This window comes from Amborella trichopoda, chromosome 4 (assembly GCF_054954075.1).
Source record: "Amborella trichopoda isolate Santa Cruz 75 chromosome 4, AtrichopodaSantaCruz75HAP2 v2.0, whole genome shotgun sequence".
Classification (NCBI taxonomy): domain Eukaryota; kingdom Viridiplantae; phylum Streptophyta; class Magnoliopsida; order Amborellales; family Amborellaceae; genus Amborella; species Amborella trichopoda.
In genome coordinates this window covers 24,550,288-24,578,229 of record NC_142339.1, presented here as the reverse complement: position 1 = coordinate 24,578,229, position 27,942 = coordinate 24,550,288, and the positions used below count along the sequence as shown (strand labels likewise).

The 27,942-nt window shown below is 33.7% G+C and overlaps 1 protein-coding gene across 6 annotated transcripts in view; it reads right to left on the bottom strand.

Annotated features, from left to right (window-relative positions):
* Window positions 1-27,942, bottom strand: part of LOC18425309 (Phosphoglycerate mutase family protein) — a 78,127-nt gene that overhangs the window by 14,027 nt on the left and 36,158 nt on the right. Inside the window, exon 7 of one of the 6 annotated variants that reach the window (XM_088863897.1) lies at window positions 3,897-4,251. The exons of 4 other annotated variants lie outside the window; for them this stretch is intronic. In XM_088863897.1, the coding sequence (XP_088720023.1) occupies window positions 4,244-4,251 (8 nt within the window). In that variant the 3' untranslated portion in view covers window positions 3,897-4,243. Of the gene's footprint in view, window positions 1-3,896; window positions 4,252-27,942 lie in introns of those variants that run through there. One more of the 6 variants, XM_088863898.1, reaches the window with a different exon arrangement.

Genomic DNA, 27,942 nt, shown 5'->3' with positions numbered 1-27,942 from the left:
GCTGCATTTCAACAGAAGTTCTTGCTGCTGGTTAAGCGAGCGCCCAAGGTTTCTTCCAAACCACAAGTGGCTTACATCAAGGGGGCCCACTGCTCCCTTTTTTGTTTGCAAGAGAGTAGCTGAGGTTTTTAACAGGTCCATCGTGAACCAGGATAATAATGCAGTTCAAAATCTGGTTGCTACAATTTTTTTTTATATTTTAATTAATTTTAATTCTCGAGATGTGGGTAGACTTTTTATTTTCTATTAGATTTATTCTTTTTTTAGAAATAAGAATATGATGGTTAGATGGTTCTCTTTAGAAAAGTTCTAGGAAAGTTATCTTGTGGGTTTGGACGTGTAGGAAAGGAAGGTCATCTTTAGTTATCCTTATGGGTTTTAAATAGGAGTTTTCTTTTATGGATTGGATAAGTTATTAGTTGCAAGTACAATGGTAATCGTTGGTGCGTGACTAGTTGATAGAGTTGAAGTTCATAGGATATTAGATATGAGTCTTTTAGGATAGTGCTTATCTTTTGCACCTTTGCACTTGAAGATTATGGAGTTCGCTTTTTCCTAGGGACGTATTTTGTAAGGTGTGGCAGTTATAAAAGAAAGATCATATGATGTACTGAGGAGATGAATTTTATGAATGAAAAAAAGTGATCTTTGAGATCGTGTAAAGTGAGAGAGAGAGCCCTTTGTGAGTGTTTTTTGCCTTCTTTGCTTATGGGCAGCCCGTGCCGGAATACTCGTATTCAGATGTTTTGTTCTTTCTTCCTTTGTGATTTCCTTCACGATTTTTTTTTTTCTCTTAAACACGGTTATTTTTATCAGTGTTGTTTGTTGGTAAATTTTATACTGCGTCAGATAGCCCTAACCAAGTCCAAGGGTTTCAAAGCTCTGAAAGAAGCCCAAACATCTCCCATGTCCAATTCCTTAGCATGCAGACAAACTGTGGCTATTCTTAAGATTGAATAGTATAGGAGTATGAAAATAAATATTCGCAAGACCAAACTTATGAGAATGGGTGTGGATCGTGCCATACTTACCTCGCAAAAAGAATGGGGTTTCATGTGGACTCAAGCCCCATAAGTACCTTGGTCTTTGTCTTTGCCAAGAAGTCTACACGTCCCAATGGGATAGTGTTTTGTATAGGTAGAAAGGAGATAACTTAGAAAAGAGGGACATTATCCATCGGAGGCAGGCTAACCCTAAAGCAACCCTATCAAATAACGTTGTCTATTATATGTCTCTTTTAGAATGCCCATGACCATTGTAAAAAGAATCCAATGTCTCATGAGGAACTTCATATGGGCTAGGATGCGTGCGTCTCACAAATTCCATTGTGTTAATTGGCAGACAACTTGCAAGGGCAAAAAATAGGGAGACATGGGCATTACGAGAAAAAAAGATATGAACTCAGCACCATTAGCAAAATGGGGTGGGCGATTTGGCATTTAGGTGAACATGTTAAGGAAGTCATAGGACAAAAATATGGGACTCGACGACTCAAGTTTGCTGCCCAAGGGGTCGCTAATATCTCGATGATCAAGGGCGTGGAAAGGAATCTGGTCAACCTAACTAAGCTTTCTCAGCTGACTCAGATTCTTGGATAAATCAGGATCTCAGGCTAGAATGTGGAAGAATAGATGGTGGGGTGACTGCTCACCAGATGCTCGATTCGGAACCTCCTTTCACTATTAACAGATCAAGGGTCATTGTTTGCCAATCTAAGCAAATCATTGCTGGTCATCTGGTATGCTAAGCGAGATTTAGGAGCCTGAAGGAAGTAAAGACATCAGTGTTGGAAGTATGCCAATCCATACCCCAACAAGGTCGAGAACCATCCCCTTTAGTGACATCTTTTTACAACCAGTTGCAGTTTAGCAATGAGCCACAACCAATGTCCAATAAGGCATGGTCAGTCCTGGTTCCCTCAAATATTCAGGCTATTACCAGGTTCAACATTAGCAAAAAGGTGTTCATTGTCAAAAACATTCAGAGGCATCCTCCTAATGAACTGGCGTCGTGTGCAAAGAGAATGCATAGTCAATAGAGCATATTTAACGACACAGGCCCTTTGCCAGGCAAGTGCGATCATGATTCCTCAACTTGCTTTTGTTTTTTTTTGTTTTGAGAGAAGGTTAATTACGCATCCTCAACTTGTTTGACAAGTGTCGGGTGACACCTGAGTTGATCCAACTGATTGTGGCCCATTTCTCGACTCCCTTGCTTGCATCACCCCATCTTCCTTTTGCAGGCTTCCATGATGGCCTTGCTATGGACCATATGTTTGGAATGCAAAGATTAGAATGTCACATATCAGAAGGCTAGTCATCGCTAAGAGCTGAAGTCATTGACCTATATCTGTTGTGCACTTTATAGGAAAGCTCTCTCAAGCCACCACTGTGACATTACCTTGCTTCGACCAATGATTAACCCCAGATGCAGCTCCAGTAAATTGAATTTAATGGCAACTGGGAACCAGCACATGAGGCAAATTCAGAGATCCCTTAGCCACTTCACTGCTAGCCTTCCCTAAGCCTATAGGGTTTGCCTCCTCCACAGCAATAGAGGAAAAATCCCTTCCAGAAGGGCTCAAACCATCTGATATAAGATGGGGATCCTCACTTATCAGTGAAGGTGTTTGGTTTCTAAACTAGAGGCATTTCCTTGGAATGTAGACTCATATAGCCAACATTTGCAGCTCCCTAGAAGTCACCTTTAGACACCCTTGGAGAGAGTCTTAATGCAGTGGCGCATTCCCTGGCTAACGATTGCACTACGAATCAATTTTATAACTAATCACTCTCCTGCGTTAGGCTTTTTGCCATTTATTACATTAGGCACCAGAATTTCGTACAAAACAGCAACTGCCCAGCATCTTGTTAACTGGGGTTTAAAACAATTGTAAATCCTTATTATGAATATATAATACAGTGAACATATTCTAAGAGATAAATATTTTGGCATTAAAATATGTATTGTCTGCCCCCCAAATGAGTTAATGTTGATATCTTCTGTGATGACCCTAAATTTTTAGAACTGAAAAATAATAATAATAATAATAATCATAATGATAATGATAATAATAATAATAAAATAAAATTAATACAAAATACCTATATAAAGGAATAATTTTGAATGGAAGTCCATTGTGTTATGAATACACCATGGGACCATCCTTTTAAAAAACTTTTCATTTCCACATCTTTAAACCAAAGAGATTAATTAATTAAGATAATTATAAGCAAGAAGTAATGTGTCAATCTTGAAGCGATCATTTTGATGATGTGTCATGAGGTGGCATATATAATTAAAGAATTAACAAAAATAAAAGACACATAGGTAAACATGTGTCAACTAGAGAAGTGCTCTCTCTCACTTCAAATACCTTTTCTCCCCCTCATAAGCTCATCATACCCAATCATGTTGGTCTTCTCTCTCTCTTGTAAGTCCTATCTCTCTCTCTCAACAAAATTTTTTCTCTCTTTATGTTCTCTCTCTCTCATACTGTCCTCTGATAATAAATAGTTTTTCTCTCTCATAACAAATGATTTTTTTTTCTTTCTCATCATAAAGATAATATTATTCTCATAATGATGTTCTCATCTCTCATAACAAATGATTTTTCTTTCTCTCATAATATTCTCATAAAGATAATATTATTCTCATAATGATGTTCTCATCATAATTCTTTCATAACAAATGATTTTTCTTTAATATTCTCATAAAGATAATATTATTCTCATAATGTTTTCATAAAAATAGTACTATTCTCATAATGATGTTCTCATGATGATTCTCTCATAATAAATGGTTTTTCTTTAATATTCTCATAAAGAAAATATTATTCTCATAATGTTTTCATAAAAATAGTATTATTCTCATAATGATGTCTCATGATGATTCTATCATAACAAATGATTTTTCTCTCATAAAATTCTCATAAAGAGAATATTATTCTCATAATGTTTTAATAAAAATAGTATTATTCTCATAATGATGTTCTCATAATAACAAATGACTCTCACTCTCATATGGTTGTCATAAAATAATTATATATTATTTCTCTCTCATAAGAATATAATATTTTTCTCTTTCCTGTAATATGAACATTTTTTTTATGCTCCCTCTTCTCATACATAAACTCATTTGGTCTCTCTCTTCCCATACCTTTAGCTGAACATCAGTAATCTTGGTCTTACTCTGGCAACAGTAGCAACACATCCCTCTCAAAGTGACGTACGTGTAAGTGATCTCATTTTCCTGTAAAATCATTATTTGAAAATTGGTATTTCCGCTTTTAATAAAATTGTGATATTTTCGTCTATTGTTATGAATTTTAGATACCGTAAGTTTTATGTGTAAGTGACCTTATTTCCCTGTAAAATAAAATTGTAATAGTTATGTTTATTGTTATGAATTTTAGACACTATAAATTTTACATACAAGTAACATTATGAAAACTGGTATTTCTGCATTTAATCAAATTGTAATAATTCTATCTATCATTAAGAATTTTTTATAGTTGAATATTTAGTATTTAACTCTGGATTTCCATAAGAATTCTTCTATTGTCAATAGACTACTTATCATGTTAAATTTCAATTTTTAATAATGTCTCTCAGAACTACTACCTTTCTGAAACTATATTTAAGAAATTGAGCCCAAAATATTTGACTGGTTATTTATAGAAATATCAGTGAAAGTGATTGCTATAGATTGCTTCATGTGAATTCATGTTAATAATTTTAAGGATATTGTGAACATGCGACATTGTTGTTTCCTACTGTTTAAAAAGTTTCAGAGATACTTTAAGTATATAAGTGGACCTATCCGGTACACCAGTAGGGATTAAATGGACTCATCCAATACCCCGGTGAGGTATAAATATACCTATCCGGTATGCTGGTCGGGATTAAATAGACTCATCCAGGATATTGGTGAAGTATAAGAGGACCTATCCGGTACGCCAGTAGGGATTAAGTGGACTCATCCAGTACACCGGTGTGGTATGAGTGGACCTATCTGGTATGCCAGTAGGGCTTAAGTAGACCCATCCAAGACGCTGGTGGGGTATATAGGTGACCTACTTGGGACACAGTAGGGTACTTTGTGAAATCCTTTAAATTATGTTAAACTATATATTCCTGTTAAATGATTTATATATGCACTTCCTCATATTGTTTCAATATGCAATCAAATCTTTTGGATTATGTTAAATTATGTATTTCTATTAAAGAATTTGAAACAGTTCTCCATGTATGTTCTTCCTCATATTGTTCCAATATGCATTCTTTTAGAAAATATTTACATTTGCCAACCATCATTATTTTTAATGATTATGATGGTCACTTACTGAGTAGCCAAACTCATCAAACTACTGTGAATTCTTTTCAAAATAATTGCAGCCTTATTGTTCGTATGTACAGCAAGAGTAGAAGAAGTCTGTAGTCATGGTTAAATTTTTTTTTGTAACTTTTGTTCAATCAAAATTGCATATATATAGGCCTTCATGTTAATATAAGTCGTGAGTAGACTTATATAAATTTGAAAATTTCAAAATGGAAAATCTGATACTCTTGTGCAATATATAAGAAGAAATTTTAGTTTTGTGCAGTATATAGTAGAAATTCCGAATTTGTTCTATTTATACTTTAAGAATAGACTATCACACGTCAGAAATGTTGGTGTCATAAAACTTGGGGTGTGATAATTTTTGGTATCAGTGCAATAGGTTTAGGATTCTTAGGAAATCTGAATAGGAATATACTCTAACTCATACTTATTGTATAAGCCGACAAATGCGATGTCAAGATCCCGTATGACTGGAGCTAGCATGGAGGGAATTCAAAAAGCCTTAGAGAATATGGTTGCTATTATGCAGCATCAAATAGAGAAAAACAATCCACCTAGGCAGTCAATTACGAAAAATAATGGGTGTAATATCAAACAATTTAAGAAATTAAATCCACTTGCCTTTAAGGGTGCTACAGGCTACAGATCCACTAGAAGCCGATGGATGGATTATGCAATTAGAGAAAATATTTGAAGTAATGGAATGTCCTGATGATAAGAAGGTCACCTTGGCAATTTTGATATTGGAAGGTGAAGCACAAGATTGGTGACACATCGCAAAAAGAGTACTGATCCTAGAAAACAAACATTTGACTTGGGAAGCATTTCGAGAAACATTCAATGAAAAGTACTTCCCAGATTTTATTTGAGATCATAAAGAAATGAAATTTCTGGAATTAGTCCAAGGGAACAGGACGGTAGCACAGTATGAGGTCAAGTTTACCGAATTGGCCAGGTTTGCCTCACATATGGTCACCGATGAGACAAGAAAGGTGAAAAAAATTTGAAAGAGGCCTCAAACTAGCCATCAGAGGCTGAATATTAGCCCTAAAATTAAGAACTTATGCCGAGATTGTGGATCGAGCCAAAATTGTTGAAAAAGACCGCGAAGATTACCAAAAGACGAAAAATCAGAAAAGTCAGGTTAGACCCATACAATCTAATTGGCAACAATCAGAAAGGGCGAACAAAAGGCCAAGGCTTGCATCATTTCCAACCTCGCCAGAGCCTTGTAAGAAATGTAAGAAGAAGCATCGAGTAACGCCCTGTTATTGGGAGACTGGAGTCTGTTTTCAAATGTGGGAAGCTGGGGCACAAGATCAAAGATTGTCCTATTATGCAAATGCAACAGCATTCAAAGCATGGTGAGGCAGCTCAAAAACACCAAATGAAAGGAAGAGTATTTGCAATCACCCCGTAAGATGCCCAAGCTTCAAAATCAGTGATTCAAGGTACTCTTACTATCTTTCAAGATATAGCTCAAGTTTTAATTGATCCTGGATCTACTCATTCATTTATGTCACCACACTTTACATTCCACTTAAAAGTAGAAACGGAACAATTGGAATACATTTAAGAGGTAGCCAAACCTATCGGAAATTCAGTTATTACCAATCTAGTATACATATCTTGTGTAATAGTGATAGAAGAAGAGGAATAGTTGGTGGATTTAATACTTTTAGAAATTCAAGATTTTGACGTAATCTCAAGCATGGATTGGCTCTTTTCCTACCATACAAGTATTTATTGCTACAAGAAAATAGTTACCTATTGCATTCTGAATCAACCGATATTTTATTAGAGGGTGTCAAGGAAGCCTCCCCACCATATTTAATCTCTTCCATCCGGGTTAACTGACTCCTTCAAAGAGGGTGTCAAGGCTTTCTTGCCTATGATAAAGAGGATAGAAACAAAAGATGAACTTGGACAACATTTCGGTTGTTCGACAATTTCCTGATGTGTTTCCTGAAGAATTGCCAGGTTTACCACCTGACAAGGAAATTAAATTCTCCATTGAGTTGCTCCCCGAGACAGCCCCAATCTCTAAAGCCCCTTACCGAATGGCACCTGTGGACCTTAAGGAACATAAACAGCAATTGCAAGAATTATTAGATAAAGGTTTCATCCAACCTAGTGTGTCACCTTGGGGTGCTCCTATTATTCGTTAAAAAGAAAGATAGGTCCATGAGATTGTGTATTGACTATAGACAATTAAACCAGATGACTGTGAAGAACAAGTATCCACTACCTATAATCGATGATTTATTTTATCAATTACAAGGATCACAAGTATTTTTAAAAATTAATCTCAGATCTGGGTACCATCAGCTTAAAATTATGAATTCTTAGTTATGCCTTTCGGATTTACCAATGCGCCAGCTACATTTATAGATTTAATGAATTGAGTCTTTAAGCCCTTTTTGGATAAGTTTATTATAGTATTCATTGATGACATTCTAATTTATTCCAAGAATCGGCAAGAGCATGAGCAACATGTAAGAATGGTTTTGCAAATATTAAGAGAAAAGGAGTCGTATGCCAAACTAAGTAAATGTGAATTTTGGTTAGAACAAGTGACATTTTTAAGTCATGTCATATCAAAGGAAGGTTTATCTGTTGATCCTTCAAAGGTTAAAACTGTGATTAATTGGAAGCAACCAAGTAATGTGACTAAAGTCCAAAGCTTTTTGGGACTGGCAGGATACTACATAAGATTTGTAGAAGGATTCTCTCGAATTGTGATTCCATTGACACGATTGACATTGAAAAATGTCAAATTTGAATGGACAAAGGAATGTGAGGAGAGTTTTTAAGAATTAAAAGCTCGATTGACTTCGGCACCTATTTTAACTATTCCTGCGGGAAGTGGGGGATTCGAGATTTACAGTGATGTTTCACACAAAGGACTTAACAATAATAAAAAACACATAAGTAAACATGTGTCAAATAGAGAAGTTGTCACACCCAAAGTTTTATAACACTAACATTCTTGAGACAGCCTATACTTAAACTATAGATAGAACAAATTCAGAATTTCCACTTATACTGTACCAAAACCGATTTTTCCATTAAAAATTTTTCAAATTTGTACAAAGTTTACTTACATCTTGTATAAACATGAAGGTCTATATGTATATACAATTTTGATAAAACAAAAGTTACAAAGGCGAATTTTAATCATGACTACAAACTTCGTCCAAGCCACTCCTGCTGTACATACGAACAATAACATTACAATTACAATGAAAAAAATTCACAATAGTTGATGAGTTTGACTACTCAGTAAGTGATCGTCATAATCCTTAAAAATCATAGTTGGAAAATGTAAATATTTTTCAAAAGAATGCATATTGAAACAGTATGAGGAAGAGCATACATGGATAACTATTCAAAATTCTCATACAGTTTAACATAATTCAAAAGCTTTGAATGCATTTTAAACCATATGAGGAAAGGCAGAAATACACAATTTAACATGATTCAGAAGATGTCAAAAATATCCTACCCGCGTCTCAAGTAGATCACCTATATACCACACTAACGTCCTAGATGGGTCCACTTAATCCCTACCGTCGTACCGTATAGGTCCACTATCACATCGACGTACTAGATGAGTCCACTTAATCTCTACCGACATACCGGATATGTCCACTTACAACTCACCTACTGGACGTGTCCACTTGATCCCTACCGGTGTACCAGTCCACTTCTATACTTAAAATATCTTTGAAACTCATTATCACTAAATATCAGGAAACAATACTTTCGTATATTCAAAATATCCTTGAAATCATTAACATGAATTCACATGAAGCAATTTATATCAATAACTTTAACTGATATTTCCATAAACAACTAGTCAAATATTTTAGGCTACAGTTTCATACAAGTAGTAGTTCTGAGAGACATTCTTGAAATTTAACATCATAAGCAGTCTATTGACAATAGAAGAACTCTTATGGAAATCCAGAGTTAAATACTGAATTTTCAACTATTTAAAATCCTTAACAATAGACGAAAATATCACAAATTTATTAGATACGGAAATTTTCAAATAATAATGTTACAAGAACTCGCAAAACTTATAGCGCCTAAATTTACAGATGAAAATATTGCAATTAAATTAAACGCAGAAATACAAATTTTTAAATAACTGTTTTACAGAAAAATAAAGCCACTTGCACATAACACTTACAATATCTAAAATTCATACTGATAGATGGAAATATTACAATTAAATTTAGAAATCGCAGTTTTTTTATATAATTATTTTACAGGAAAATGAGATCACTTAATTTTATATGTCACGAGAAGGGTATGTTGCTACTGTCGTCAAAGTAAGACTGGGATTAATGGCGCTCAGCTATAAGTATGGGAAGAGAGACCAAATGAGTTTATATAAAAATATGTTCATATAAGAGAGGGAGAGAGAGAGAGAGAGAGAGAGAGAGAGAGAGAGAAATATTATATACCTATGAGAGAGAGAAGAACCGTTATGAGAGAAAAATTTTATATAATTGTTTTAATGAGAACATTATGAGAAAGAGAGAATATATTATGAAAGAGAAAGGAACATTATGAGAATACATTATTATGAGAACAATATTATTATTTTTATGAGAATGAGATAGAGAAAATAGTATTTTTATAAGAACATTATCATTATGAGAATAATACAATCATTATGAGAATAATACTATCCTCATGAGAATATTATGAAAGAGAAAAATATTATTTTTATGAGAACATTATCATTATGTGATTATTATTTTACTATCATTATGAGAATAATACTATCTTCATGAGAATATTATGAGAGAGCGAAAAATACTATTTTTATGAGAACATTATCAATATGAGAGTAATGATCCTATCATAACGAGAATATTATTTTACTATCACTAGGATAATAATACTATCTTCATGATAATATTGTTAGAGACGGAAAAATACTATTTTTATGAAAACATTATCATTATGAGAATAATGATACTATCATTATGAGAATAATGATATTATCAATATTATTTTACTATCATTATGAGAACAATACTATCTTTATGAAAATAATACTATCTTCATGAGAATATTATACGAACAATGTTATGAGAAAATAATATTAGAGAAAAACTTTTCATTATGGGAACATTATGAGAGGGAGAGGGAGAGAGCACAAAGAGAGAGAATAAAAATTCGATATGAGAGAGAAAGAACTTACACGAAGAAAGAAGACCCACATGATTGGGTATGATGAGCTTATGAGGGGTATTTAAAGTGAGAGAGAGTCTTTCTCTATGTGGCACATGTTTGATTACGTGTCTTTTTATTTTTGTTAATTCCTTAATTGTATGTGCCACCTGATGACACCTCATCAAAATGAATACATCATGATTGACACATCACCTCATACTTATAATTATCTTTAATTTATTAATCTTTTTGGTGTAAAAAAATGTGTAAATGAAAGTTTTTTAAAAAAGATGGCCCTATGGTGTTTTTCATAACACAATGGACAATCATTCAAAATTATTCATTTATATAGGTATTTAGTATTATTATTATTATTATTATTCAGTTCCAAAAATTTAGGATCATCACAAAAGTGCTCTCTCCACTTCAAATACCCTTTCTACCTTTCATAGGCTTATCATACCCAATCATGTTGGTCTTCTCTCTCCCTTCTTGTAAGTCCTTTATCTCTCATAATGAAAATTTTTCTCTCTTCATGCTCTCTCTCTAATGTCCTCTCATAATAAATAGTTTTTCTCTCATAAAAACTGATTTTTTTCTCTCATAATATTCTAATAAGGATAATATTATTCTCATAATGTTTTCATAAAAATAGTATTATTCTCATAATGATGTTCTCATGATGATTCTATTCTCATAATGTTTTCATAAAAAAGTATTATTCTCATAATGATATTCTCATGATGTTTCTCTCATAACAAATGATTTTTCTTTAGTACTCTCATAAAGATAAGATTATCCTTATAATATTTTCATAAAAATAGTATTATTCTCATAATGATGTCTCATGATGGTTCTATCATAACAAATGATTTTTGTCGCATAAAATTCTCATAAAGATAATATTATATTCATAATGTTTTCATAAAAATAGTATTATTCTCAGAATGATGTTCTCATAATAACAAATGATTTTCTCTCATAAGGTTCTCATAAAATAATAATATATTGTCTCTCTCTCATAAGAATATAATATTTTTCTCTTCCCTGTAATAGGAACATTTTTTTTTATACTCCCTCTCCCCATACATAAACTCATTTGGTCTCTATCTTCCCATACCTTTAGCTGAACGTCAGTAATCCCGGTCTTACTCGGGCAGCGGTAGCAAAACATCCATCTCAAAGTGACGTATGTATAAGTGACCTCATTTTTCTGTAAAATAGTTATTTGAAAACTGATACTTCCGCTTTTAATAAAATTGTGATATTTCCGTCTATTGTTATGAATTTTAGATACCGTAAGTTTTATGTGTAAGTGACCTTATGTCCTTGTAAAATAAAATTGTAATAGTTTTGTCTATTGTTATAAATTTTTGACACTAAAAATTTTATATGTGACATTATGAAAGCTGGTATTTCTGCATTTAATCAAATTGTAATATTTTCATCTATCATTAAAAAAAATTTATAGTTGAAAATTTTGAATTTAATTCAGGATTTCCAAAAGAATTCTTCTATTGTCAATAGACTGCTTATCATGTAAAATTTTAATTTTTACGAATGTCTCTCAAACTGTTACCTTTTTTAAACTATATTTAAAAAATTGAGGCCAAAATATTTGACTGGTTATTTATAGAAATATCAGTGGAAATGATTGTTATAGATTGCTTCATGTGAATTCATGCTAATAATTTCAAGTATATTGTGAATATACAATATTGTTTGTTCCTGATGTTCAAAAAGTTTCAGAGATACTTGAAGTATATAAATGGACCTATCCGGTAGGGATAAAGTGGACTCATCCGGTATGCCAGTAAGGTATAAGTGGACCTATCCGATATGACGGCAAGGATTAAGTGGACTTATCCAAAACACTGGTGAGGTATAAGCGGACCTATCCGGCACGCCGGTAGGGATTAAATGGACTCATCCAGTATGCCGATGAGGTATGAGTGGACGTACCTGGTACGCCGATAGGGATTAAGTGGACCCATTCAAGACTCTAGTAGGGTATATAGGTGACCCATCCAAGACGCTAGTGGGGTCCAGTAGCGTACTTTGTGAAATCTTTTGAATTATATTAAACTATGCATTTCTGTTACATGATTTATATATGCACTTCCTTATATTGTTTCAATATGCCTTCAAATCTTTTGGATTATGTTAAATTGTTTATTTCTGTTAAAGAATTTGAAACAGTTCTCCATGTATGCTCTTCCTCATATTATTCCAATATGCATTCTTTTAGAAAATATTTACATTTGCCAATCATGATTATTTTTAAGGATTATGATGGTCACTTACTGAGTAGCCAAACCCATCAAACTATTTTGAATTCTTTTCAAAATAATTGCAGCTTTATTGTTCGTATGTACAACAGGAGTAGCTTGAAAGGAGTCTGTAGTCATGTTTAAATTCGCATTTGTAACTTTTGCTCTATCAAAATTGTATATATAGAGAGCTTCATGTTAATAGAAGTTCTGAGTAGACTCGTACAAATTTGAAAAAATTTTAATGGAAAATCAAACAGTCTTGTGCAATATATGCAAGAAATTTCAGTTTTGTGCAATATATAGTAGAAATTCCTAAATTTGTGCTATTTATACTTTAGGAATAGACTGTCACACCTCTGGAATGTTAGTGTCATAAAACTTGGGGTGTGACATCTTAAGCAGGCAGAAATTAGGTTGATTCATATATACAAGATGGAAGAACCTCTCCCATGGAAGATGGTGTTTATAGTTAGAACCATTGTGGTTGGCATTACACTTCCAAATGCACACTATTTTGATATCTACTTCCACAAGCACAAAAAAATGACAATTGCAATAGAGAACTCAAACATGTATATACATATAATACACTAATCTATACAATCACACTCCACTTCGCGGGACGTAAGTATGACTCTCTTATCAGCTAGATCTGAGGACCTGCTTTCAAATTTATGTTGTCCAACTCTCACTCACTTTAAATGGTATAAAGATGTTTTTTATTCCAGATTATTATCTAGAGAAGATAGTTCGGATGATCACTGGAAAGAAAAATTTATAGCTGGACTTCTCCATCTTTTTGCTGAAAAAGTCAAAACAAGACTTAAAAATAAAGATGGTGGAATTATTCCCTATTCCTTTATGCCCATTGTGAACTATCAGCGGAAATCTGAGTTGAAAGACTTGCCTTATGCACAGACCTAAAACTGCAAAGACAACTAGAAAAATACAAAAAATTGCGGAAATCAAAATCTAAACATTCACATGAAAAGGAAAATACTTTTTCCAAAATTTTTTTACAAGATCAGTCTTTCAAACAAAGGGGAAAAAGAAAGATACCAGTTTGCTACAACTACAGAAAGGTGGGTCATTACAAAAATAAATGCAGAGTTAAAATGCACTCGAAATAGACCTAGATATCAAGAAACAATTACTTGATATTCTATTAATAAAAAGAAATGACTCAGACGAATCTTCTAACTCTGATAATGAAATATTAATTGGAGAAACTAATGACGAGGATTTGATCTTCACTAGCTCGGACTCTGACTCAGACTCCGAGAATGCTCCTGAAGATAACTGCCAATGTAATTTTTTAATGGCCATCAATGATATCAATGGTTTAAATATAAATACTTTGACAAAAGAAGGAAATCTTATCATAGAACTGATTGATAAAATTAGTGACCCTGAGGCTAAAAAAAAAGCCTTAATGCAATATATCATCAACATGGCTAAAGAGCCTTCTAGACCCACTACTCCTAAACCTTCTCTCATACCTTCAAGAAAAGATTATAGTTTTCACGACATTCTTAAAAGAGTTCAAAACAAAACTCAAACTAATAGGGAACCTTCGATTCCTGAGCTAAAAGGTGAAATTATGAAGTTCGCAATGAACTAATAAATTTAAAAAATAGAGTACAAATCCTAGAAATGGTTGATACTACTTTCAAAAAAGAAGGAAACAATGATGAAAATACTGAAGAAGAATTCAGTAACTTGATAAAAGATTATAGCCATAATCTTCTACCTCCTGAAATTGAAGACACCATGCCAAGGGTTTTAGAAAATAATGACCCTGAAAACTCAACCAAATGTAATATGTTAGAGAAAATCTAAAACTGTGAATATATTAATCTGTTGGACAAAGTCATAATTCAAAGATGGTTTACTATCGTCAAAATCGTTGTCAAAAAAAAATATACTTTCGAAACCACGACCTCATTAATTTAGGAGCTGATTTGAACTGTATAAATGAAGGCTTAGTCTCAACAAAATATTTTAATAAAACTACACAGGTTCTAAATAACGCTGATGGAAGTAAGATGATAATAAACTACAAGCTTTCTGATGCGGCTGTTTGCAATAACGACACTCGCTTCAAATTTCCTTTTATCATGGTTAAAGGATTAAGTCAACCGGTTATTCTTGGAACTCCTTTCCTAAATATGCTTTACCCTATAAAAATTGATAATACTGGTATTGATGCTAACATAGAGGGACATGAGGTAAAGTTTACCTTCATAGATAAACCCAGAGTTCATGAAATAAATAATATCAAAGATAAAATCTCTACCAAGGAAAAATTCCTTTTTCATCTTAAAGAAGAAATCAAATTTAAAACCATTGGGGAAAAAATACTATCTCCTCAAATACAAAGTAAAATTAATAGTTCCAAAACTATTCTCGAAAAAGAAATATGCTCTGATGTCCCTAACGCCTTCTGGAATAGGAAACAACATATTGTTGAACTTCCTTACGAACCAGGGTTTGATGAGCAAAAAATTCCTACAAAAGCTAGGACTATTCAAATGAATAGTAGGCTCCTTGAAATTAAACCACAAACCTTTAAATAAGGTTTTAAGATGGATTCGATATCCCATTCCAAACAAAAGAGACCTCTTAGATAGATTGCTTAATGCATGCATATTCTCAAAATTTGATTTAAAATCTGGATATTGGCAAATACAAATAATAGAAACGGACATATATAAAACCGCCTTCAATGTTCCCTTCGAACATTATGAATGGAATGTTATGCCTTTTGGTTTAAAAAATGCTCCTTCTGAATTTCAAAACATCATGAATGACATTTAATTCTTATACCAAATTTATGATTGTATACATTGATGATATTCTTATTTATTCCGAAACTATAGATCAACACTAGAAACATCTAAACACATTTTTTAAAGCTGTTAAAAATGTTGGGTTAGTTGTATCAGCAAAAAAGATAAATCTTTTTAAAATAAAAATAAGGTTTCTTGGACATAATATTTATCAAGGGGGAATAATTCCTATTGATAGGGCGATTGAATTTGCATCAAAATTCCCAAATATTATTAAAGATAAAACCGAACTTCAACGATTTCTTAGTTGCTTGAATTATATCGCTGATTTTTTATAAAAACCTTGCTTTAGACGCTAAGGCTTTATTTCAAAGGTTAAAAAAGAACCCTCCTGATTGGACTAACGAGCATACCATAGCAGTCAAAAAATTCAAATTGAAAACCAAAGAACTGCCTTGCTTAGCATTATCTAATCCTACAGCGTTTAAAATTGTTGAAACTGACGCTTCAGAACAAGGACTAGGTGGCATACTCGAACAAAAATTTCAGGGGCAAGAACAATTGGCGCGTTCTACTTCCAAAACCTGGAATCTTGCCCAACAGAACTATTCCACGGTTAAAAAAGAAATATTGGCTATCTTCATTGTGTGACTAAATTCTAGAGTGACTTACTAAACCAAAATTTTCTTATTCGTACTGATTGTAAGGCAGCCAAAGATATTCTTGAAAAAGACGTAAAAAATCTCGTCTCAAAACAAATTTTTGCCCAATGGCAAGGTATCCATTCATCGTTTAAATTTACAATTGAACACATTAATGGTAAAAATAACCATCTCCCTGACTTTTTGACCCAAGAATTTTTACAGGGAGGACAAGAAAAGAAAAAATCATCCGACGAATATAGTTCTCAGCCCGGGTCAAAGCCTGGCTTCGCATAGTTATCCAACGAATATAGTTCTCAGCTCAGGAAAAGGCTTGGCTTCACCATCAACTCCAAGAGATTTAATAAGAAAGCAAGAGATTGATATATCTCCCCAACAATCCCTTTTAAGCACTAATAACCCGAGTGCTAATAAAACTCTGTTTCTGGAAACAACATATATACCACTCATAATTGTTGAGAATGATCACAGCAGAAAAGACCCTACCGAAATAGTAGCAATATATTTACGAAATCACCTTCATCCCAATATGAGAGAAAAATATAGAGAATGGTATGAAGCCATACTCATGGAAACAGGATCTGTGACAATAGTACACCAAATAATGACACAGAGACTGCATACTCAATTTCAAATTCATAAAATCATATCCTATAGAGATTGGGGATTAGATCCTTTAAAACCAAGGATGTTAAACACTGGAGGATTTAAATTAAATCCTACCATTATTTTGAATATATCAAGGCTTGGGATGAAGTCTTTGCCTACCAAAATACCAAAATTTTGCATAGTTGGTATGTACAGTTTGAAATAACTGAACTCATGAAATTCCCTAACTGGTTAAAAAGTTGGTTCCTGTTATGGAGATCATGCAGCCAAATACTTCCTCAAAAAATGCAGTTATCACAGAAAATTCTCTAATTATAATAAACATTGTCTAAAAAGAGAATATCATTTATACTTCATGACCTTATATCAGGTCGCTTGGATACTAAAATGGACATATCAACTCTGCGAAGATGATATGGACCGGTGGGATTCTATCCCGGAATTACGCTGACAAATATCAATAAAATGGTGGGATAGTTACAAAAATAACTCCCTGGACCCAGAAAAAATTTATATGAAGATAATATCATCCTCCTTGCCAAGTTCAAACATCGATATAACAGAATAGTCACAATAATGCAACATAAGAATCCCAAATTATCAAAAGCCGAGCTTAAAGGAAAGCTGTTTTTAGCACTGGAAGAAGATGTGGATATACAAGCCACACCAACAAAAGAAGAAGAAACCGAAGATTACAGTCCACTCAATGGTGATGACTGTGCAGGGATAAATTTTTCCCCGATGAATTAAAAGAAAAATTAATAGAGATAGTACGACTCCAAATTCACCAAAGACACGTGTCCCTAAAGCTAGCAGCGAAAGATAAGAGCATTAGTACTACTGATGAATTTCCAGCAAAAAGAAGAGCATTATTGCTACCGACAAAACTATTTACTGTAGGGAATCTTGCTTTTCCCAAAAGGTGTCAGGTTCACTGTAGGGAATCTTGCTTTTTCCCAAAAAGATGTCGGTGCAGACTTAAAATAGTTTGAAGCCCGACTCCTTCCCCTATATAAGAGAAGCAGAAAAGAAGACGAAGGCATCCGAAAACAGGCAGAGAGTTTTCTTGAGTGCTTCGTTTGCTTGAATGTTTGTTTGAGTGTTTGTTTGTAAGAGTATGTCTGAGTGCTTGCTTTGAGTCTGTCTGAGCGCATGGTTTGAGCAGAAGTAAACCATACCCCGTTGGTGCATCAAGCTTACCCGATCTGTATCAAGCCTACCATGTAAGCTTCCTATTGTTTAGTTTAAGATATTTGTTGCTATTGTTATTTAATTGAAGGTGTTCTATTATTAGTTAAGATATTTGTTGCTATTGTTATTTAATTGAAGGTGTTATGTTATTATTGATCTTTAGTCTCATTGTTATATATCTGATCATCTTAATTCCGCTATCATTTCACTGTTATGGAATCAAAGCCAAGTTATATTCAGTTGTGAACTGAAAAACTTTGCATATTTAGATTTTTGTCAAAAAATCTAAATTTGCAGTAACCCAAAGATCACCGTCAAGCCAGAAGGGCAGAAAAGGTGTAGGGACTGTTTCCAGTTGACTCAAATTAAGACAAAAATCAAAATAGCAAATTTATTCAGAACATTATCGAATAGAACTACTTCTACCAATACACTACGTGTTAATAATAAAGAAGAAATTATTATTGATAATATTGAAAAACAAATCCAAAATTGGAACATCCCAAAAATACCTACAACATATGTTTATAAAAAAGGGACTTTTGATTTTAGAAGTAGTTTTTCAATAAAAACTATTGAGAAAACTATTTCTATCATGGAAACTCAGGATAGTGTCCAACTCCTATCATCAAGGATGGTTGAAGAACATAAAAAGAAAGACTTCAACTACCTACATATTGGTCTTGTCCAAATAGCCATTAAATCCCTAACAAAGACAGTGTTAAAAAACTCTGTTTTGCTTTGCTTAAGGGATAACAGACATAGAAGATTTACCGATTCTTTATTAGGAATTGTCGAGTCAACCTTCGCAATGGACCTATTTATTTTAAATGCTTTCCAAATTTTTCTGTAGCCTTATCAGATCCTAATCTATTAAAACTTATAACTTTAAACCTAAAAACTCAAGGTTTTGATATGGACCCTGGATCTCAAAACTTAGCTTTTGTTTATAGGATCTGTTATAAAGTAATGAACACTTTGTGCCCTAATGCTAGGCAAATGGATACGAAGGGTCAGATTATTTTCTTTCAGACTAATAGGGATAAATCTAATTTAGTAATACCAAAATCTGTATCTTGGAAACAGGTTAAATTACCATAAAATGGTCTCTCCAGTCTGAGACTTAGACCAAGATCCTTGAAAATAGAGAACCTGAACAAATAATTGACTATCCGGATGGAGAGATAGAAATACAATTCCCATCCTCTAAAAGGACTAGGCTCAGTATTTCAAATACACTTCCTAGAAATACACCTAGAACCTCAACCTCCTCTATTCCTCAATCTGATTATGAAAAGGCCCATAATGAGAGAATAGTTCTTGAAGGACTTAAAAAGGCTCTAAATCAAGTCCAACATCCAATATATAAGATTGACACTCCCGGTTCTTCCCAAACTGAACTTGAAGAACCAACCCTATCTGAATTTGATTTTGATTTCGAAATATTAACAATCCAAAACATAGATGAATTTATATATATATATCTATATATATATATATATATATATATATAAGAAATAGAAAGGGAGATATATCAATGATAAACCAATTAACATAAGTAGTAGTCCTAGTCTTTAAACAAAATATTACTTTTGCTTGCATAAGATCAATTGAAAATACTTACATAACACACTTGCAATACTTATAAGGTCATGAATACCTTATGTCCAAATGCCCTTCAAATGGATACAAAAGGACAAACAATATTTTTCCAAACCAATATGGAAAAATCTAATACAGTCATACCCAAATCCATCAGTTGGTCCCAAATAAGTCTTCTTGAAAACTGGTACTTATATGGTGAAAACCAACAATCCAAAAATCCAATCAATAGAGAGCCAGATCAAATCATTGAATATCCTGACGGAGACATAGAGATACAATTTAATTCCAACAGGCGAACCAGAATAAACCTTTCAGAAGACTCTATACATACCCCATCTAGAATTTCTATGCCTTCTAGGCACTCTACCTCATCTATACCTCAAAGACCCATATTAGATGGATTGACTAGAACAAATAGTAATATTCATAAACCAATTCATAAAATATATGAACCCAGTTCATCCGATAATGAACCTACACCTTCAGATTTGGATTTTAATATTTTCACCCTTCAGAAAGAAAGATTTAAAATCGATATAAAAGCACTTGAGAATGATTATCTATCTGATAAAAATAAAGAAATACGTGATTGGTGTCTAGCAGAATTCCCTCAAGAATTGCTAGATGCTCTCCACAAAAGATTTAATAAGTTTATAAAGAAAAATAAACAAAATATAGGATTTTTTGATTGGCTGAGACCTACTTTAAGAGAAAAAGATATCCCGGTTCTCAATTTCGGTCTTAATGCCATCGAAAATCAATATCAAACCTTCCATACTACTGAGGGAGAAGAAATACATAGTATCCACCCTCCAGAGAGAAGTCTGCAGTTAAAAGGTACATTAAAAGAAAAACCCGAGACCGAAGCCTCTCCATATAAAATAATCCCTAAAGAAAATGATCATCATACTCATAAAATAGATGTTATACCACACATAATTGAACAAAATAATTATACTAATCTCTAACTTCAAACTACAGGAAAACAAACTAGTAGGATGGAAAATATAGTAAATAAATCCCACAATATACCTAGAGACAAGGCAACTGATACTGATAAGAAGAAGGCTGTCTTATTTAAACCTCCTCCAAAACTCAACAAGGATCAGTTTAGCTTGGATGGAATAAAAAAGAAAGAAGAAAATAAAGATTTAATTGACGAGTTAGTAAAAAAGCTAGCCAAGCTAAGTATAAAAGGAAAAGGAGTTGTCATAGAACAAGAAGCGATGGTTTTACAAGAAGAGGATCTAACCAATAATGAAATCCAAGAGATGGAGGAAGCCTTCAAAGAAGAAAGCCTTGAAATTAATAGAATAGATTATGGGAGAAAATTTAGGCCAACTTCTCAAACCAAGATGTATCACTCAAGACCAACCCCTGTAGACAGCCAGTTTGAAGAAGACTTAATTTCGAGTACCGTATCCTACTCAGGTAGAACAATAGTTAATTGGAATATAGATGGAATGTCTGATCACCAAATACTAGATACGATGAAACATATGACTATGTACGCGACAGCATGCAAGATAAGTGGGAATCATGATCAACAAATAGCTAAAGCCATTATATGTGGTTTTACTGGATGGCTAAGAGGATGGTGGGACTTCCATATAGCTGAAATCACCAAAAAAGAAATATTAACTGCTTCGAGACAATGGACATTAAAAATAAATTTGGACAAGATGTGCCTAATAGTGAAAGTGATGCAGTAAATACCCTAATATATACAATAACTCTCCATTTCGTAAGAAGTACTTCTTTGCTTGATGCAAGATCAGAAGATCTTTTATCCAACCTAAGGTGTCCAACACTGTCCCATTATAAATGGTATAAATACGTATTCTTTTTTCGGCTCTTTTCCAGAGAAGATAGTAAATCTGACCATTGGAAAGAAAAATTTATTGCTGGATTGCCTCATCTCTTTGTCGAGAAGGCAAAAACAAGATTGAAAAATAAAAATGGAAGAATAATCCAATATTCCCTTTATACATTAGGGGAACTATCTGCTGAAATATGTGCTGAAGGACTTAGTCTATGCACAGATCTGAAATTAAAGAAACAATTGGACAAACAAAGAATGACAGGCAAGAAAGAATTAAGTGACTTCTGTGAACAGTTTGGATATAACACTCTGTCAATGTCCAACAAAACTGATAAAAAGAAGTATAAAAATAAGAAATATAAATCTAGCCATACAAGGAGTACCAAAGAAAAGTTTACTAGAAAATTTGTTCCTAAAAAAAATTTTAAAAAATCCAAAGGAAAAAGAAAGATACCTGTTTGTTATAACTGTGGTAAAATACGGCATTATAAAAATAAGTGCCAAATAAAAAAGAAAATTCATGCCTTGCAAATAGAAGAGAACATCAGAAATCAACTACATCAAATATTACAAATAGAAGAAGAATCTGATGAAAGTTCTTCTAGTTCTAATACAGAACCACTTGTTGGTGAAATAGAAAATGAAAACCTAATATTCAGTAGTTTTGATTTTGAAGAAGAAAACAATGACTGCTTCTGCAATACACTCTCTAAAGAAGAGAATTTGATCATAGAAATAATCGACAAAATAACAGGTCCAGAAGCAAAGAAGGAAGCCTTAATCCAATACATTCAGATAACTAAGACAAATAAAAAAACCCCTCCTCTTGTTAGAACTAAAGAGGATTATAGTTTTGCGAAAATTTTGAAGAGAATCGATAGCAAAAATAATAATCAAAAGGAACCATCTATCGCTGACTTAAAACATGAAATAAATGAAATCCAAAATGAATTAACAACCCTAAAAAACAGGATACATGTTTTAGAATTAGCATCTAACCTGCAAAATACTCCTGAAAATACGGACGAAGAATTAGAATTTGATAATATTATAAATAATTATAAAAGGCCTCTATCCCCTGTAAATGAAATACCGGAATCCTCTAGTATTATACAGTCTGATAATCATATAAACCTACTCGATAAAATAATCACACAGAAATGGTTTACATTAGTAAGAATAATAGTTCATAAAGAATACAGTTTTCAAACCTTAGCATTAATAGATTCAAGAGCATACCTAAATTGCATAAATGAGGGATTAGTCCTTACAAAATATTTTAGTAAAACAACGCAAATATTAAACACAGCAGATGGAAGTAGATTAATTATAAATTATAAATTATCCAATACTGCAGTTTGTAATAATGAGAATTGTTTTGAAATGCCATTCATTATGGTAAAAGGATAAAGTCAGTCTGTAATCCTTCGAACTCCATTTCTGAAAAAAAGTTAGTTCAGGGATTGAAGCCAATATAGAAGGCCACAATGTAAAATTTGAATTTGTGGATAAACCAAGAATCCTAGAAGTGAATAGTATGAAACAAACCATATCCAATAAAGAAAAATTTTTGTGTTATTTAAAAGAAGAATTAAAATAAAAAACAATCGAAGAAAAGCTTTCTATACCTGAGGATAAAAAGATTATTGAAGAAATTAGAAGAAAAATAGAAAGCGAAATTTGTGAGGATTTACCAAGTGCCTTTTGGAATAGAAAAAGACATATTGTAAGATTACCATATGAAGAAGGTTTCCATGAAAATAAAAAACCTACAAAAGCAAGACTAATACAAATGAATCCTCGACTGCTAGAGATATGCAAAAAAGAAATTGATGATTTGTTACAAAAACAGCTTATCCGAAAAAGTTCTTCTCCATGGAGCTGCTTAGCATTCTACGTCGAAAAGGCCTCTGAAAAAGAAAGAGGGGCTCCTCGATTGGTAATAAATTATAAACCCCTCAATAAGGTTCTTAAATGGATAAGATATCCTATCCCCAATAAAAAGGATTTGCTAGACAGGCTTGTCAATGCTTGTAGTTTTTTCAAATTCGATTTAAAATCAGGATACTGGCAGATCCAGATTGCTGAACAAGATAGATATAAAACTGCATTTAATGTTCCTTTTGGACAATATGAATGGAATGTTATGCCTTTTGGACTAAAAAATGCTCCTTCGGAATTTCAAAATATTATGAACGATATTTTTAATCCTTATATGAAGTTTATGATTGTTTATATAGATGATGTCCTAATATTCTCTGAAAACATTGAACAACATTTCAAACATATAAATGTTCTATAAAAGCTGCAGGACTGGTGGTATCGGCTAGAAAAATTAACCTCTGCCAAACAAAGATAAGATTTTTAGGACATAATATCTTCCAAGGCAGTATAGTCCCCATTGATGGGGCAATTGAATTTACCGATATATTCACAGATATTATTTTAGACAAAACTGAACTACAAAGATTTTTGGGATGCCTTAATTATATTGCTGATTTTTATAAAAATCTGGCCATTGATGCTAAACCTTTATTTCAAAGGTTGAAAAAGAATCCACCAAAGTGGACGAATGAGCATACCTTGGCTGTGAAAAAAATAAAAGTTAAGCCTAAGGAGTTACCTTGCCTTACACTCTCTAATCCTAATGCATTTAAGATAATTCAATGTGAAGCTTCTGAGATAGAATTTTAAAACAAAAGATTTCAGAAAAAGAACAATTAGTTCGTTTTACCTCACGAGCTTGGAACCAAACACAACAAAATTATTCTACGGTTAAAAAGGAAGTTTAAGCAATTGTACATTGTGTTACCAAGTTCCAAAGTGATCTTTTAAACAAGAAATTTCTCATTCGAACTGATTGCAAAGTCGCAAAGAATATTCTGAATAAAGATGTCAAAAATCTTGTGTCAAAACAGATATGATTGCATACTCCAAATTTCGGATCTGAAAAATAATATCATATAAGGATTGGGGTATGGATCCAGTGAAAACAAGGAAATTACAAACATAAGGATTTAATAATAAGTACTTTCGATATGCAGAATATGTTGATGCAAGGCACAAAATATTTGCCTTCCAAAATATCAATAGTTCTCATACTTGGTTCCTACAAATAAAGATTCCAGTAATAGAAGAATTCCCCAATTGGTTTAAAAATTGGTTCCAAATATGGGGATCTGGAACCGAGATTCTTCCACCAATAATACAAACCTCTCAGAGGAAGTTTGCTGAATACAACAATAATAATACAAAAAGAGACCTTCATATTTATTTCATGGCATTGTAACAAATACCGTGGATCATGAAATGGTCCTATGACATATCAGATAATTACACAAATAATTGGGAATATATACCTAAACTAAGAAAACAGGTATACATAAAGTGGTGGGACGTATACGAGAATAAGGCCCTTGAACCAGATAATATAAAAATCAAGAAAATTCCAATCCCAACACCAGGGGCAAAAGTTAATGATATGACTGACTATATAAATAGAATGAGACAACAAAATCCAATGGCCACCAGGGAAGAACTGAAGAAAAAACTGTTACAATTATTTGATGAAGAAGAAGCCATGTCCACATCTACACAGAAGGAAGCGGATTATATTCAAGAAAATGAAGACGGTGGGCTCAGCCAACCTCTACCCTAAACCGAGCCAATACAGAGACAGGCTAGGAGATCTGCTGCTGACACACCTTTCACTATGCCACCGACAAATTTCACTATGCCACCGACAATATAATGCTGCTTTTCGTCACCTCAAGTCACTATGCTGCTGCTTTTCACTGTGCTGCTGCTTTTCATCACCTCAAGTTACTTTGCTGCTGCTTTTCGTCACCTCAAGTTACTGTGCTGCTGCTTTTCGTCACCTCAAGCCGCTGTTCACCTTTTGCGCTGGCGTCCGTGATTATGAAGAAGAATGAATAAGCCTTCAAGTCCGCGACTTATAAAAGGAGGAGGATGGATAGAAGCAAAGCATCTGAGTGCTCTCCCCCACTAGCCTTTCTCTCTCCTCTCCTCTCTACTCTCTCTCAATGCTCTCTGCTTTCTTTCTCTATTCTTCTAAGCTTTCTCTTCTCCACTCTACTTTCTCTTAGAACTCTCTGCTCCTCAGAGCTCTCTTCTCTCTCTGCTCTGCTCATCAGAGCTCTCTTCTATTCTCTCTTCACTCTCTGAAGCTCTTTATTCTCTCTTCACTCTCCTCGAAGCCCTACTCCTTCTACTTCTCTGTTCTTAAAACATTTTGTGCCACTCTTTGCACTCTTAGCCACCTAGCCATTCGCTATGTTCTCAGTCACACTCTCATCTACTTCTCAGTCACACTCTAATCTGTTTCTCATCCATCTCTTAGCCACTCTGTGCTCGTAGCTACTCTCAGTAACCTCGAGGCATCTCCTTGTTTAACTATCATTACTCCTTCTATAACCCTGCCGTCACTCTGCAAAACCTATACTGCTGCACTCCGTACTCTGTTACTTACTCTTCCTATGCCTTTCTCACTCTCTCTCTACTGTTTATTGTTACTGTTTCTCACTATCTCGCTACTGTTTATTATTACTGTTACCTTTTCTCTCTTTCTTTCAACATTGTATATCGGGTGGTGTATCTAGCCACACCGAGTCTGTACTTGTGAGAAAAAATATGTGTGATTGTAATTTAAGCACTCTGCCGAGTTACTGCCCAGAGGAGTGGAAATTATTTTCAAGTTATTGCAAGTGTGTTATGTAAGTATTTTCAATTGATCTTATGCAAGCAAAAGTAATATTTTGTTTAAAGACTAGGACTACTACTTATGTTTATCATTGATATATCTCCCTTTTTATTTCTTATTTGTTTAGTTATTTTTGTACTCATAAAATTTGTGTACTGATTATTGATAGATAGATTAATAGTTATTCATGATATTTTACTCATAATAGTCGCTCATAGTTCAAAATTAGATCTTGGTGTCTTCTTGGTATCAGATAATTATACAAATAATTGGGAATATATACCTAAACTAGGAAAACAAGTATACATAAAGTTGTGGGATGTATACGAGAATAAGGACCTTGAACCAGATAATATAAAAATGAAGAAAATTCCAATCCCAACACCAGGGGCAGAAGTTAATGATATGACTGACTATATAAATAGAATGAGACAACAAAATCCAATGGCCACCAGGGAAGAACTGAAGAAAAAACTGTTACAATTATTTGATGAAGAAGAAGAAGCCATGTCCACGTCTACACAGAATGAAGAAGATTATGCTCAAGAAAATGAAGACGGTGGGCTCAGCCAACCTCAACCCTAAACCGGGCCAATACAGAGACGGGCCAGGATCGGCTGCCGACACACCTTTCACTATGCCACCGACAAAATAATGCTACCGACACACCTTTCACTATGCCATCAACAATATAATGCTGCCTTTCGTCACCTCAAGTCACTATGCTGCTGCTTTTCGTCACCTCAAGTTACTGTGCTGTTGTTTTTCGTCACCTCAAGTTACTGTGCTGTTGCTTTTCGTCACCTCAAGTCGTTGTTCACCTTTTGTGCTGTCGTCCGTGATTATGAAGAAGAATGAATAAGCCTTCAAGTCCGCGGCTAATAAAAGGAGGAGGATGGATAGAAGCAAAGCATCAGAGTGCTCTCCCCCAGTAGCCTTTCTCTCTCCTCTCCACTCTACTCTCTCTCAAAGCTCTCTACTTTCTTTCTCTATTCTTCTAAGCTTTCTCTTCTCCACTCTACTTTCTCTTAGGACTCTCTGCTCCTCAGAGCTCTCTTCTCTCTCTGCTCTGCTCATCAGAGCTCTCTTCTATTCTCTCTTCACTCTCCTCGAAGCCCTACTCCTTCTACTTCTTTGTTCTTAAAACATTTTGTGCCACTCTTTGCGCTCTTAGCCACCTAGCCACTCGCTGTGTTCTCAGTCACACTCTCATCTACTTCTCAGTCACACTCTAATCTGTTTCTCAGCCACACTCTCATCCATCTCTTAGCCACTCTGTGCTCTTAGCTACTCTCAGTAACCTCAAGCCATCTCCTTGTTTAACTATCATTACTCCTTCTATAACCATGCCGTCACTCTGCAAAACCTATACTGCTACACTCCGTACTCTGTTAACTACTCTTACTATTCCTTTCTCACTCTCTGTCTACTACTCGTACTATTCCTTTCTCACTCTCTCTCTCCTGTTTATAATTACTGTTACCTTTTCTCTCTTTCTTTCTACACTGTATATCGGGTGGTGTATCTAGCCACACCGAGACTGTACGTGTGAGAAAAAATATATGTATGATTGTAATTTAAGCACTCTGCCAAGTTACTGCCCAGAGGAGTGGAAATTATTTTCAACTTATTACAAGTGTGTTATGTAAGTATTTTCAATTGATCTTATGCAAGCAAAGGTAATATTTTGTTTAAGGACTAGGACTACTACTTATGTTAATTGGTTTATCATTGACAT